The sequence below is a fragment of the Colobus angolensis genome, unplaced genomic scaffold, assembly GCF_000951035.1.
Source record: "Colobus angolensis palliatus isolate OR3802 unplaced genomic scaffold, Cang.pa_1.0 Scaffold92, whole genome shotgun sequence".
NCBI classification, from domain to species: Eukaryota; Metazoa; Chordata; class Mammalia; order Primates; family Cercopithecidae; genus Colobus; species Colobus angolensis.
The window spans coordinates 2,458,392-2,472,044 of NW_012123154.1; the positions used below are offsets into that span (position 1 = coordinate 2,458,392).

Consider the following 13,653-nt stretch of genomic DNA (forward strand, 5'->3'; position numbering starts at 1 on the left):
AAAAAAAAAAAAAAAAAAAAGTACTAAAGTGTGTCCACAGGCTGAAATAAAAGGACACTAGTCAATATTTTGGATCCACATAAAGAAATAAAGAGCATTGGTAAAGGTAATTACATAGGTAAATGTAAAAGTCAGTACAAATGTATTTTTGCTTATAACTTTTTTATTTTAAATCAATAATTATAAAACTGTTGATAGGCTTATAGTGTATACATATAATTTGCATAATAGTTTAAAGACAAGGGGGAGAGTGGAGCTATATTGGAGTACAGTTTCAGTATGCTACTGAATTTAAGTTGGTATTTAACTAAACGATTGTTGGATTTCTTTTGAGGTAATATTCACCATTTTAAAGTGTACAACTTATAAAGTCCTTAAAATGTCCTAAAAAATAAAATGTACAACATAGTGGTTTTTCATACATTCACATATATGGTTTTTCTTACAGTATTGTGCAACTATCACCAATGTCTAATTCCAGAATATTTGTAACATTCCAAGAAAAAGAAACCCTGTACTTCCCAATTTCTTTTCCCCCCCATCGTCTGGCAACTACTAGTCAATTTTCTGCCTCTTTGGATTTGCCTATTCTGGATATTTCACATAAATGGAATCATATAATATGTGGTCTTTTGTGTCTGGCTGTTTTCACAAAGCATTGTGTTTTCAAGGTTTATCCATGTTGTAACATGTATCAGTACTTCTTTTTTTTCTCATTGCTGAAAAATTATTCATTGTGTGGATATTCTATTTTGTTTTTTATTCATCAATTGATGGACATTTGTATTGCTTCCACTTTTTGGCTATTATGAATAATAATACTGCTATGAACATTCATATACAAGTTTTTGTGTAAAGATATGTAGTCTCTTCCAACCCCAAGTGAGTGCACCATAGGACAATTCAGTTCTGACACTAATCACCTGGGGTTAGTGCAGACCTTACAAATTAAGGACTCAGTTCTCCACACATTCAGATGCTGCCCCCAATGCAGATGCTACCCACAAGGTCAGGGGGTCCCCAGGCTACCTCTGCTTCTGACTGGCTACAACTTTAGGGGTTCCCATGATCTCCTCAGTTTCAGTAAAGAGATAGAGTACTTTGATAGGAGCCCAAAGGACAAGCACTCAACTCAGGATGGGAGTGTAAGAGTTTGTCAAGGAAGATATTCCAGGAGCAACTTCTAAGCTGCAACTAGAATTTCTAGTCACAGGTAGTAGCCAAGAAAAGAGGTCTGGAAGAGTATTGTAGGCAAAGGGAACAGCATATATGAGGGCCTGGGGTATGTATAATATAAGGAGATATATGAATTAAGAATTAATCTAAGAATTTGAACATCAAATATGAAAAGTAATTAAATGAAAGACTAGAAGCAGTGTAATCCAGACCTTTATAGCCCATTTTAAACAGTTTGGATTTAGGGCAGAGAGTCACTATAGAAGAACCAGATCCAAGAAAGATCCCTAAAGAACACAAAATTTTAACAAATGGAAAAGAAAAAAGTGTATATGAAAGAAGGAGAAACTAAAGAGACAGGAGGAAACCCAGTAGATATGGAGGGAGTTACCAAAACCAAAGGAAATGTGTTTGAAGAAGCTGTATCAAATGCTGCTAAAATGTTAAGTACAGGACTTTAAATGTTAAGACAAGCATCCATTCGAGTTGGCGATATGGAGTGAGTGAGCTTCACAAGCACTCTATCAAAGTGGTAGTTGGGGCAAAAGCCAACCTTCAGTAGATTGGAGAGTGAATGAGACTCTGGAAAGTAGAGGCAGCAGAGGAAGAGGAAATCTGGCCATGGCTGGGGGCAAGGGAGGTTAGACAAAGACAGACAGAAACAGAAAGCATGATGCTACTGGAGGATGTGTTGGCATATGGGGTAGTTTTGTTTTACGGTAGGGGAGACTTAAACACATTAAAACATTTTTGAGATCCAGAAGAGGATACATATGAAAAGAGAAAATAATGTGTTGGGCAAGATCCCACAGAAGGAGAGGATGGGATCCAAAACACAAGGAGAAAGGATTGTGAGAATGAAAGAATGAATGTATTCAGATATAGTTGTAAGTTTGATGGTGGACAGTTGAAGGTTTGCTGCCTGATGGCCTCTATTTTTTTTCTGAGAAATAATAGACTGATACCTACTGAATGTGAAGGAGGCGGTAGATTTTTATATTTAAGGAGAGTGCAGGAGTCTTGGAACAGCCTCAGCAAAGAACGGTGAAGCACGGAATTTGTGAGACCTAATTAGTTTCTGGACAGAGGTGATGGCCCTGAGATTAAAATTTAGAAATTTACAGCAGCACCCCTCTGCTCTGATACGATTTTCTCCATCAGCATTCCGCAGCCTGGAGCTTAGTACAAGAAGGAAGAAATTTCTATTGAGTCAGGGCTATCATTTTTGCCAGGTGGGTGCAATGAAAAGATAAAAGGTGGTAACATAATGGATCAAGGACTGTAGGCCAGGTAGGAAAAGACATGAAGGCAAGAGGAAAGTGAGAGACTGGGAGAAAGTGTAAGGATCAGTGACTATAAACTCCCAGGAGGGTAAGAACAGGTGAAAGTCGCAGGAGGGGGTGCTGTTACTCCAGTGGAGAGTAGGGCTCAGCCTCAGCCTAGTATGCTACTCAGGTTTTCAGACACTGTCCATGTGTGGCTCATTAAAGTTCTTTATTTTACCTGTTCACTCTTTTTTTGGCCAGTTTGCTATTTATAAGCACCTATATCCTAAAATACAATTTAGAAATCATAGCAGATAAAAATCGTCACCGCTAGCTATGTTTCCAGAGGAAAAAATTAGGTGTGTGACTTTTTTTTTTTTTGAGATAGAGTCTCGCTCTGTTGCCCAGGCTGCAGTGCAGTGGCGCGATCTTGGCTCACCGCAAGCTCCGCCTCCCGGGTTCACCCCATTCTCTTGCCTCAGCCTCCCGAGTAGCTGGGACTACAGGCGCCCACCACCACGCCTGGCTAATTTTTTGTATTTTTAGTAGAGACGGGGTTTCATCGTGTTAGCCAGGATGGTCTCAATCTCCTGACCTCGTGATCCGCCTGCTTCGGCCTCCGAAAGTGCTGGGATTGCAGGCGTGAGCCACCGCGTCCGGCTGGTTTGTGTGACGTTTTTAAGTTACCCATAGGCTGTTTTGTTTTGTTCTTCTACTCATTCAGAGGGCAAGCTGCCAGGTCTGACTTACCCAAGGAGGTGCACAGGGCTGCCTACATCAGGGTCTCCCCGCTTCCTGTTCCCCTTCCATCTTCACGTGCCATCCAGTTCTCCTAAATTTCTTCAGCCAGCCCATTGCTAAAACATGAAACTGTAATTTCAGTTCAATTGGGATACTTCCCCTCGCTCAAATACAAATGCTCTTGGGAAAGGCAGCGTGTTAAGCTTTTATCAATCATTAAGACATTTGTGATAGAGTATTTTTTGGCCTGTGTAACCAGTGAAATAGCTTGCCAAGAACAGATTTTATTTCCCCAAGGAGGAAGTAGAGCAAGAGATCCACATCTGTGGTAGGGATTGGGCACTCCAGATCACTGTACCTAGAGCTGACAGGGAGAGCCCCTTGAGAGGAGGAGAGCATTGTCAGTAGGAGGAAAACATAACAGGGAGATGGAAGAAGACAATAGCTAATGTTAACTTTGCTATTTTTTTGCTCAAATCCTACCTTCTATGGGAAAACCCTCTCTGGCCACGTTGGCAAGCACTCCACATGATAGCAATGCTCTGACAGACTGGTGGGTGTGCGCCCTTCTGCCTTCCAACCCCTGTGTTACGGATTTTCTGTGACACTTTTTACATGTAGTGATGACATGCCTTGTAAGCATCCTCATTGTGGCAACAGACATGCTCAGACTGGCTGTATTAAATCGTTTTAACAGTGTCTGGATTTACAGATGATGAGTGTCGAAGCTTCTTAAGATTCCCCCACTTAATGGAGTAAGACTCAGGATGACTTTCCTTTTGTGTGTTATGCTGCACAGGTGAGATGCTGAGAGGCATGTGGGATGCTGTAGTTTCTAGTTCCGTTTCCTTTTTCCTATTGTGAACAAGTCTTTTATTTGGCTGGGTTAGTTACCTAGGAAACAGCTGCAGGGTACAGATGAATTGGCTGTTTGGGGAATGGAATTACAGGCCCCTTCAAGAGGCAAGAAGACCTGTTGGATAAAACAAAAATTCGTGAATGACTGAGCTTGTACTTAATAAGTGTGTAGAAACCATACTAAGATAGCTCTATAGGAGAGAACTTATTTAATGCAGTGCGATTTAAAAATTTAGCTTGTTTTTAATACATTTAAATTCACTTAATGCTTATGAATTCCACTGCTGCTGCCATTTTGGGGTTTCCAGTGGAGTGGAAGGTGGGTGCAGTTCCCTCCTCTGAGAAGCTCATGTCCTGTTCGGGGATAAAAAGAAGCTACCTTAAAGTAAGTGCATGGTTGTATGATACAGACTAAATATGTTAAGGGAATTTAGAGGAAGTAAAAGATGTTGACTGTTAATGTGGGTGATGAGTCTGAAGCTCAAGGAGGTAATTCCTTGAGGTAAAATATTAAATTTTAAGGCCTGGTGAAAGTTTGGATACTAACAGTACCTGAATTTATAAGATTTAATAGTAACAGCACAGTTAGCCTCGCAGATTCCCCCAGTCAGCTTACAGAAAATATATGACTATGATATAAATGTTGTTGACTTAGAGTCTCACTCAAGAAAATGAACTTTAACAATGTTGACTGACCACTGTTTGCATTAACCCTTGTATATTTAAGGAAAGTCTATTTTTACTGAATGTGTGAGCATATTAGTTGTTGAATCTGACTGCTACTATGCTGAGCACGAGAGACACGCAGTAAAATATTTGTGTATTGATTTTCTGATATACAGTATGCCTCTGTCGATTAGCATTAGCTTTTTTTCTTCTAGAATAGAGATGCTATTTGGTTTTGATTTATTGTGATAAGGAATTTTATAAATATAAGACTATAGCTATTAAAGCTAAACCATGGTCAGATTATTTGCAGTTTTATAGAAGGTGTTGTAATTTTCATACTTGTTCTGTTTGTAGTCACTTGGTGTGGTATGCTAGAGCGAGGAGGAGGAGAAAAGCAATTCCACTCAATCTATAGGCACAGGAGGTTAAGTTAAATTTCATTTCTAACGCTGAGAGAGTAAGAGAGTCAACATAAGGATACTCAAGTATTTAGAAGGAGAGAGAGTTCAGTTATGATGTACTGAACCTACAATTTTTAATATTTGCCAGCAAAATATAATCAAATGTAAATCTAAGTTCACTAGGTATGTAGTTACCTTTATAACTGTACAGACTGTATGTTACATGGAGAAGAAAGTTGCTAATATAAGAATTCATAATATTGCATTTTGTCAGAGGGTCTTTCATTGCTAGTAGTGACATCTTTTATAAATGGAACAGTGACTAGAAGAGGATAATTTGTTAGAGGTCTTTTGCTGAATGATCAGGAGTAGTTTCCTGTTAAGAGTTCTTCAGCACTGCTGTAAATGCCTTCTTTATTTCCAAAATTACAATAAAATGCCTTATAAGACACTCCCTCAAGTTTTTTTGTTTTTGTTGTTGTTTGTTTTTTTTTTTTTTTTTCAAGGAGACTTTTTAGTGTTTTTGTTTAAGAACAGTCATGCAATTCCCTGGTGCCTACTCACCCCTACCAAATCCTCTCTTCTGGTTTCAAGCAATTACTGTGAAACTTAAAAGGTTAGCAATAAATAATGTGACAATTTTTTTTTTTACTGATTTACTTCTCTTTGGCCTATGAAGTCAATCAGCTCCAAGTAGAAGGTGGTGTGTAGCATAGTGTGTGGCATTTTTGTGAAGATTTGCATACTTTCTGTCTGGTCTGCATTCCTCTTGCCTGTGACAACCCCATAATTATAATGTTGCTTGCACCTGGGCAGATGGGTCTAGTTATTAGATGACTTGGGAGAAAAAGTACAGCTTGTTTATTTTCTTCCCTACTTACGAGTTAGCATTTGAGGGAGGACTCCAACTCAACTTTGAGAGAACTGATTTCTTGTTTCATTTTATTTCAACAAGTTGCTTTATTTCTAAAAATGTATCAATGGCCAAACTCAAGTTACAGAAAAGTACCCTCCTTCCAGCATACCCACCTAGCCACACATGCACGTGCACACACAAGTCCATCCGTGCTCTGTCTTTTCCCACCAGGGCAGCTTCCCAAAATGCCACTAGGAATTTCACCAGTTCCCTTCACAGAAGCCATTTGTTCATGGCAAGTGCTATGATTTCGAGGTCAATGTCTTTTTTGTGTGTGTGTTCATATTGAGAAAATAATGCAGGCCAGGCACAGTGGCTCACACCTGTAATCTCAGCACATTGGAAGGCCAAGGCGGGAGGATCGCTTGAGGCCAGGAGTTGTGGACCAGCTTGGGCAACATAGACCCCATCTCTATAAATAAAAGAAAGGAATGTAGACCCAAAAAGTTCCCCCAAAATGCAAAAATCTATTATATTTTTAATAGCTCCAGAAATTTCCGTTCCTATATGTTTGGTAACTTTTCCCATTTTCTGTTGCTCTTGGAAGGGGAAACAAGTAGTTTTTATTGAGAAAGTACCATTGTAAACATTCTTCTTATTGGGGAAGAAGATAAAATAACTACTCTGTCACCTTTCTAATCTAAGTTTTTATAAATTACCCTAAATTTGATTGGAGGAGGGTCCTTGGGTTTGACATGAGAACATGTTTATGGAAAAATAATGCTTGATGTTTTATAAAAACATAAATGGGGAGAGACACTTTAAGAATTACCTTCGTAATTTGCCTTTGTGATTTTTTGTGAAGCATGCCAGCCATGGTTTGGCAGTGTGAACACTGGTAAACTCTACAAAAATTGGTGAATATACCAAGTTTGGGACAGTTTTGGGACTAGTTTTTCCAAAAATTTCTTGAGTTTAATGGAAAACTACTTATATCGTAATATTCTTAGACCTTATACCTTTCATAAATATATTGCTTCTAACATTTAATCTATTATTTAATTTTATATCTATATTACAATTAGGCATATTGCAGGTTTGTCTTCAATTTCCTGAAAAGTGATTTTCTTTTCAGCCAAAATGAAGTAATATACAATGAGTCTTGGGTGTAGGAATCAAAAAATACCAGTCCTTTCTGCCAGCATGCAGGCTCAGTGAGGGCAGGAACCTCATCCTGTCTGCTGTTACTTCCCTGGAGCCTAGAAAAATACCTGAAACAGTTACTCGGAAAAGTATTTATTTAATGAATGCCTGAGTGAACTGCCTGTTATGACTTTTCTGAGGTCATTTGTTGTTTAAGTTCACTTTGTATGTTTAAGTATTACTACGTTATGAACTACAGCAGAATACTGAAGAGTAGGACTTGGGATTTAAGTGCTTGAATGACCCACAAAGAGATAAATGAGATTTAAAAACTAAAGGGGTGGTGGTGAGGAATATTCCCTGGGCAGGCCAAACCCACTAAAGTATTTCCACCATTTGCATCTCCCCAGGAGCACTCACTGTGGGCCTCGTGCGACAGTGTCAAACAATCCATGGACGAGACCGGACGTGCATCCCTCCCCGGCTTCCCCCGGAGTGGGTCACCACACTGTTTTTTATCATCATGGGAATCATTTCATTGACTGTCACATGTGGTTTGCTGGTGGCTTCTCACTGGCGAAGAGAAGCTACAAAATATGCTCGATGGATAGCATTCACTGGAAGTAAGTAACCTGTGCTTACTAAATTTGTCTAGAAGGCACCCACCCACACTGGTGTTTTTATGAAGATAATCAAGAATCAATAATAAGGACTTCATAATCATCAAAGAGCACCACTTGTGTGTGGCCGTGAGATAGACTCTACGCAGTCCCATCATTTCTTCAAAACTCTTTCTGCAAGACCAGGACATCCACAACTTTAATCACTTTGTGTGAAATGCTATTTTAATGAATTTTATTTTTGCTCAGATTGTGACATAAGTAATCCAGGTTTGTGACTCAGAGTTACTGGTAGCCTGAGTCTTTTCCTTTTCTTGAAGCTACTGGTATCATCTATAAAAATAAAGATAAATATAGAACAAATACATAAAAATATAAATTAGATGAAGGTGGCAGTATTTTTCTCATACTGATCTTGAGTTTCTGCTGTATGTTGTAACCATTGAAAAATCAACACATTTTGTTACTTAATAATTGTTTATCAACATTTCTTACTCCATTTAGCTCTGCCCAAGGGTATAAGTTTATAACACGTTCTCTTGTAGTTTGCAAAACTGGTTTAATTTCACAACACATCAGAGACTTATCTCAAGTTAAACAGAAGAAACAAAAATGCACAAAGAAAAGACATTTTTGCAATTCTGCTTTTGTGCTTCTTTCTCTCCAAAGCAGTTTTGCACCCCAGGGGATATTTAACAATATCTGAAAACATTTTTGATAGTCACAACTAGGGGAATGCTGGTGGGTAGAGGCAGGGAGGCTGCTAAACATCCTACAAATACATAGGACAGTCCCCCACAACAAAGAATTATCTGGTCCCAAGTAGCAGTAGAGCCACTGTTTAGACATCCTGCTCTAAAGAAACAGGAGAACAGGCCGGGCACGGTGGCTCAAGCCTGTAATCCCAGCACTTTGGGAGGCCGAGACGGGTGGATCACGAGGTCAGGAGATCGAGACCATCCTGGCGAACACGGTGAAACCCCGTCTCTACTAAAAAATACAAAAAACTAGCCGGGCGAGGTGGCGGGTGCCTGTAGTCCCAGCTACTCGGGAGGCTGAGGCAGGAGAATGGCGGGAACCCGGGAGGCGGAGCTTGCAGTGAGCTGAGATCCGCCCACTGCACTCCAGCCTGGGCGACAGAGTGAGACTCCGCCTCAAAAAAAAAAAAAAAGAAACAGGAGAACAGTACCTATGCAAATGAGACTTTTAATTCAGTGCCTTAAAATAATCTCAGGTTTGCATACGTTTTTAAAAATAAATATAACAGCTGACTTTCTCTTGATATTTTCTTTTAGAACGTGTATAATTGGGGTAAGGGATAATCCCATGTATCCCTATTAATGTTAAAACTCAGTTTATCCTTAAAGGCTGCAGGAGAGTGATATTCCTTCATGAGCCTCTGTTTCTTCCTGTATTCTCTGAAATTTATACTCTTGAATGTGTTTGTTTCTGGTTCTGTTTATCTATATTGCCCTTAATTTTTAAATTTCGATCAAGTTGCCTTTGGTATAAAAAAGTTTCTCCATCCTTGTTAAGCAGAGTGAAACAAGTTGGTGACCTTTTCCCTGTCAAACAGACCTCCTGTGACAATTCTTTTCTGGAGAGAGGGTCCAGAAGCAATCGTAGAAACAGTGCCGCTAAAGTTAAGGATATTGATGAGAAATTTAAAGAGAATCTGCTTCTTTATCTTTTACTCACAGATTCGCTAATCCAGATAGAAATCACTCTTCAAGAAGTAAAATAATATCAAAGAAGGATTTAGTTTCTGGATTTAGTTGAAATTTGGGAATGCATATGCCTTGAATACCAAAAACCTAAAATGTGATTTAGCAAGGTAGTGTGAGTCGAAATGTTAAATGCTCTCATGAGCTGTAGATTCTTATGACCCAGTGAAGGGAAAGAACTAGGATTATCTTTGTTTTCCATTCCCCTTAAACAGAGAATATTTAAGTATGTATAGTTGCCCCCAAATGCAATGTATTTTTTCCTTTATTTTTTAAATAATTTAACTTTTTGAAATAATATGTGCATATGATGCATAAATCAAAATCTGTGAAAGGGTAACCATGTGAAATCATATTTGGCCCTGTCACCCAGCCATCCCATTAACCCCTTTCCTGGAGGCAACCATTTTTACCAGTTTCTGGGGTTTCCTACTAGAGGTATTCAATGCATAGAAACATATCTATAAGTGTGTGTTTCATACATACGTATTTATATAAAATTTTTTCTACTATTCTGTATCTTGGTTTTTAAACTTAATATATCTTTGAGTTAATTTCATTTAAGCAAGCATAGAGCTGCCTTGCTTTTAGCTTCCTTAAATACATTGTTTTTGGTACCAGAACCAGTGGCTGGGGTGGCAGTTCTGAGAGGAATTGGGCGTCCCCTAGTGTTTCCACTCCACCCCTGAAAAATGTACTTTATTGTATGTATTTCTATTCCAGTTAAGCTATAGTTTTCATAATAACATGAGGTTGATATCTTCTGATGGCCGTGCACAGTGGAGAAATACGTCTCAGAGAAGAAATATGTCTCAGAGAAGAGCCCCCACATGATGGGGGTTCCCTATGGGGGCAAGAGAAACCAAGATGAGTCATCCTGTTCTTCAAGTCTGGCCTTTGCTCTTTCCTTTGCCACCCTAATTTCCAACCTCATCTAACAGTGCACCTGATTTCTGACTCTCACTGCCAAAAAATCTGTGCCATGGAGGATATGAAAATTGTGTCTTTACAAGCTTATTTACGATCCAAAGCTCCACCTTCAAAGGTTGATATTATCAGCATTAATAATATTTTAAGATCTAAAGTGACTTAATAGTTCACAGTAGCTTAAAAGAAAAACTCATCCACCTGCATTAAATCTGCTCGCAGGAAGTATAGAGAGCCTGCTTCCTTTGGTTTAAAACTAAGGTTAAACAGGGACTTCGTTGTTCCCTTAAAATGTAATTAAGCCTTTTCTAACAAATTTGGAAAATATTTAACTATTGAAACTGTTAAATTCTATAGTTGCAAAATGATTACTCCATTATAAAGGATAGATCTTTTTTATGGTAGAAAATAGGAAATGATAGGAACAAAGTTGGCATGTTAACACAATGAACAAATTTAACATCTGCATATTCCTAAAGTACTTTTCTAAACTACTTGTTTCTTGAGATTAGTCAACATTAAGAGAAAAATTGTTTTACAACAATAATTTTGCCCTATTGTTTTTCTAATTAGATTGCATATAGTTATCTAAATTTTGGTTTCATTTCACTCACCAGACCATATTAAGCCGTAGAACCATTAGAAATTGGTGACAGACCACACTGACAAGTGGACATTGGCAGCACTAATAGTTATTTGTTGCTGACTATGCAACCAAAAGGCTAAAAGCTTTAAAATGTAATGCCTGAATTTTTCATTTGTTCTATAGTAGGCATCTAAAAAAATTCAAGTTTGCTTATACAATATTATTTGATGTGGTCATTTGCCCAAAATAAGCTTTATGTCTGTATATGTTATATGTCTGTATAACATAAAATAATCTACCTAAATGGTGCAAGTGAGAGTGCTGTTGTTTCTTAAGCTGATGTATTACTTAAGCAAATACTATTTTTCATTGTATTGCTGGGGTTACTCCTTCTGGAAAGGGTTCCTAATTGACTTTTTTTAAAACTCAGAAAGTTTTGTTGATTGGTTAACACACAAAAAAAATGTAGAGACGAGTGTCAGCTGAAATGTTTATCCAGGGCTCTGTTAGTATTTCTGGGGGATAGTTTTCACCTGGAGGTGAAAACTCATTCAGTTAATAATGAAAGCTTCAACTCTTCATGTACAGTGACTAGTAATCTGTCCTCACATTACACTGAAGAAGTATTTCTGCCAGAAAAAGTTGAAGGACAATGAACATTTGAGCAATACACTTTCAAAAAGCAAAAATATTTTCTTTGAAAAGCTAGTCTATCTGTAAATAGTTTGTGTTCACTAAGAAGACCATTTCTTTGGTAGCACAGGGGAGCAGGCCATTTGCTCAAACACTGGACTGTGGAATCACTTTTACCCGGATACTGGGTTTTCTGATATCCTTTTTAAAACATTTTAACAAATAATATACTCCTTTGTGTTTACATGCAAAACTCAAAGAAGATTACCTACCTTCTTTGTTTTTTGCAATATTATCCATGATAAGAGATAACCACTCTGACAATTTGCTAATCATCCCAGAGATCTGAGGTTCTTTCTACTAGCTGGTTTTATTTTATTTTTATTTATTTATTTTTGTATTGAAACATAGTCTTACTCTGTCACCCAGGCTGGAGTGCAGTTGCACAGTCTCGGCTCACTGCAACCTCTACCACCCGAGTTCAAATGATTCTCCTGCCTCAGCCTCCTGAATAGCTGGGATTACAGGCCTGCACCTCTATGCCTAATTTTTGTATTATTAGTAGAGATGGAGTTTCACCATGTTGGCCAGGCTGGTCTCAAACTCATGACCTCAGGTGATCCGCCCGCCTCGGCCTCCCAAAGTGCTGGGATTACAGTTATGAACCACCATGCCCGGCCTCTACTAGCTGATTTTAAATCAGAGTAAGATAAGTGGTGCTTATTTATATATACCTTTTCTCCAATTCCTTCTGCCTAACACGGAGAGGAACAGAGAATTGTCAAAATAGTAACTATGGTGATAATGGTATGCAGCACTCATTCAGCACTTACTATTACCTGGCACTGTGTCAGGGACTAGACATTACTTTATTTAGCCTTCTAGTATTTCCCCCATTTTCAGAAGGGAACCAGAGGCTTAAGATTACACCGCTAGTAGGCAGTGGAGCTGGAATTGAGCGCCTATTTGACTCTAGCTAGTGCCCTTAATTACTATTGTAAATGGCTAGGAATCATATTTGTGAGGATTTGTTAGGTTTGGAGAAGGACTTTCTTAATCCTGATATTCAAAATGGTCCTAAAACTTACATAAAAGGCTAACCTAGCTTTTACTGTATTGTTAGGCTTCAGGGATACTATGTGACCTGTAATATATACAAATTTTTAACAAGTGGCCCATGTTTTAACAGGTTTGGCCAACCCTTCTTATAAGCTTCCTTTGTGCCAAATTTTCATTGTTTTTTCAGATCACCAAACCATGTTACTAATGTTGTGTTTTGGTTTGTTTTACAGTGATCCTTTTCTGTATGGCTGCCCTAATATTTCCAATAGGATTTTACATCAATGAAGTCGGAGGTCAACCTTATAAATTACCCAACAACACAGTAGTTGGGTCATCATATGTACTTTTTGTCTTATCAATTTTCTTTACAATAGTAGGACTTCTATTTGCTGGCAAAGTTTGTTTACCAGGCTGATGAATGTCTAAATTGCTTGACTCTTATTATTTTTTATTTTATTATTTTTGGAGGGTGGAGAGGACAAAGGCGAGGCATCTGAGCAGCTCTCTCATGGGAACATGCTCAGATGAAACTGATGCTGAGAAGGAAAAAAAAAACAAAAACTTTGATTTGTTCTCACTATGCACTTTGGATTTAAAAAAAAAAAAAAAAAGGAGAGCCTTTTCCATAACCAAATACAGACAATATTGACTAAATCTCCTGAGCATATTCAGGCAGTCAGGTCTGCACTGTGATAGCAACCTAGAGAAGGAGAATGCTTTATACCGAAAAGCATGTTGCCCTTTGTGACTCTATTGTTCCATTTTTAATGTCTAATGATTCATTAGAGGAAAAAAACAGTCTAAGTATTTATGTATCATGGTGGACCAGAGGGATGCAAGAGAAGTTCATGTGGGGCTGGCCTCACCTCCTAAGAAATTAGTGTTCACAACTTCCTTGTAATAGTATGAGCCTTTGGCACCAGAATGGATTGCCGTTGCATTACTGCACCAAGAAGCCAATAGATCAAAACTTGTTTGCTAAAATGTATGTA

At 38.3% G+C, this 13,653-nt stretch overlaps 1 protein-coding gene across 1 annotated transcript in view; it reads left to right on the forward strand.

The window, feature by feature from the left end:
• Positions 1 to 13,076, forward strand: part of LOC105504502 (chromosome unknown open reading frame, human C16orf52) — an 82,092-nt gene extending 69,016 nt beyond the window's left edge. Inside the window, exons 2-3 of the mRNA XM_011931965.1 lie at positions 7,520 to 7,732; positions 12,892 to 13,076. Of these exons, the coding sequence (XP_011787355.1) occupies positions 7,520 to 7,732; positions 12,892 to 13,076 (398 nt within the window). The remainder of the gene's footprint in view (positions 1 to 7,519; positions 7,733 to 12,891) is intronic.
• The last annotated feature ends 577 nt before the right edge of the window (positions 13,077 to 13,653 follow it).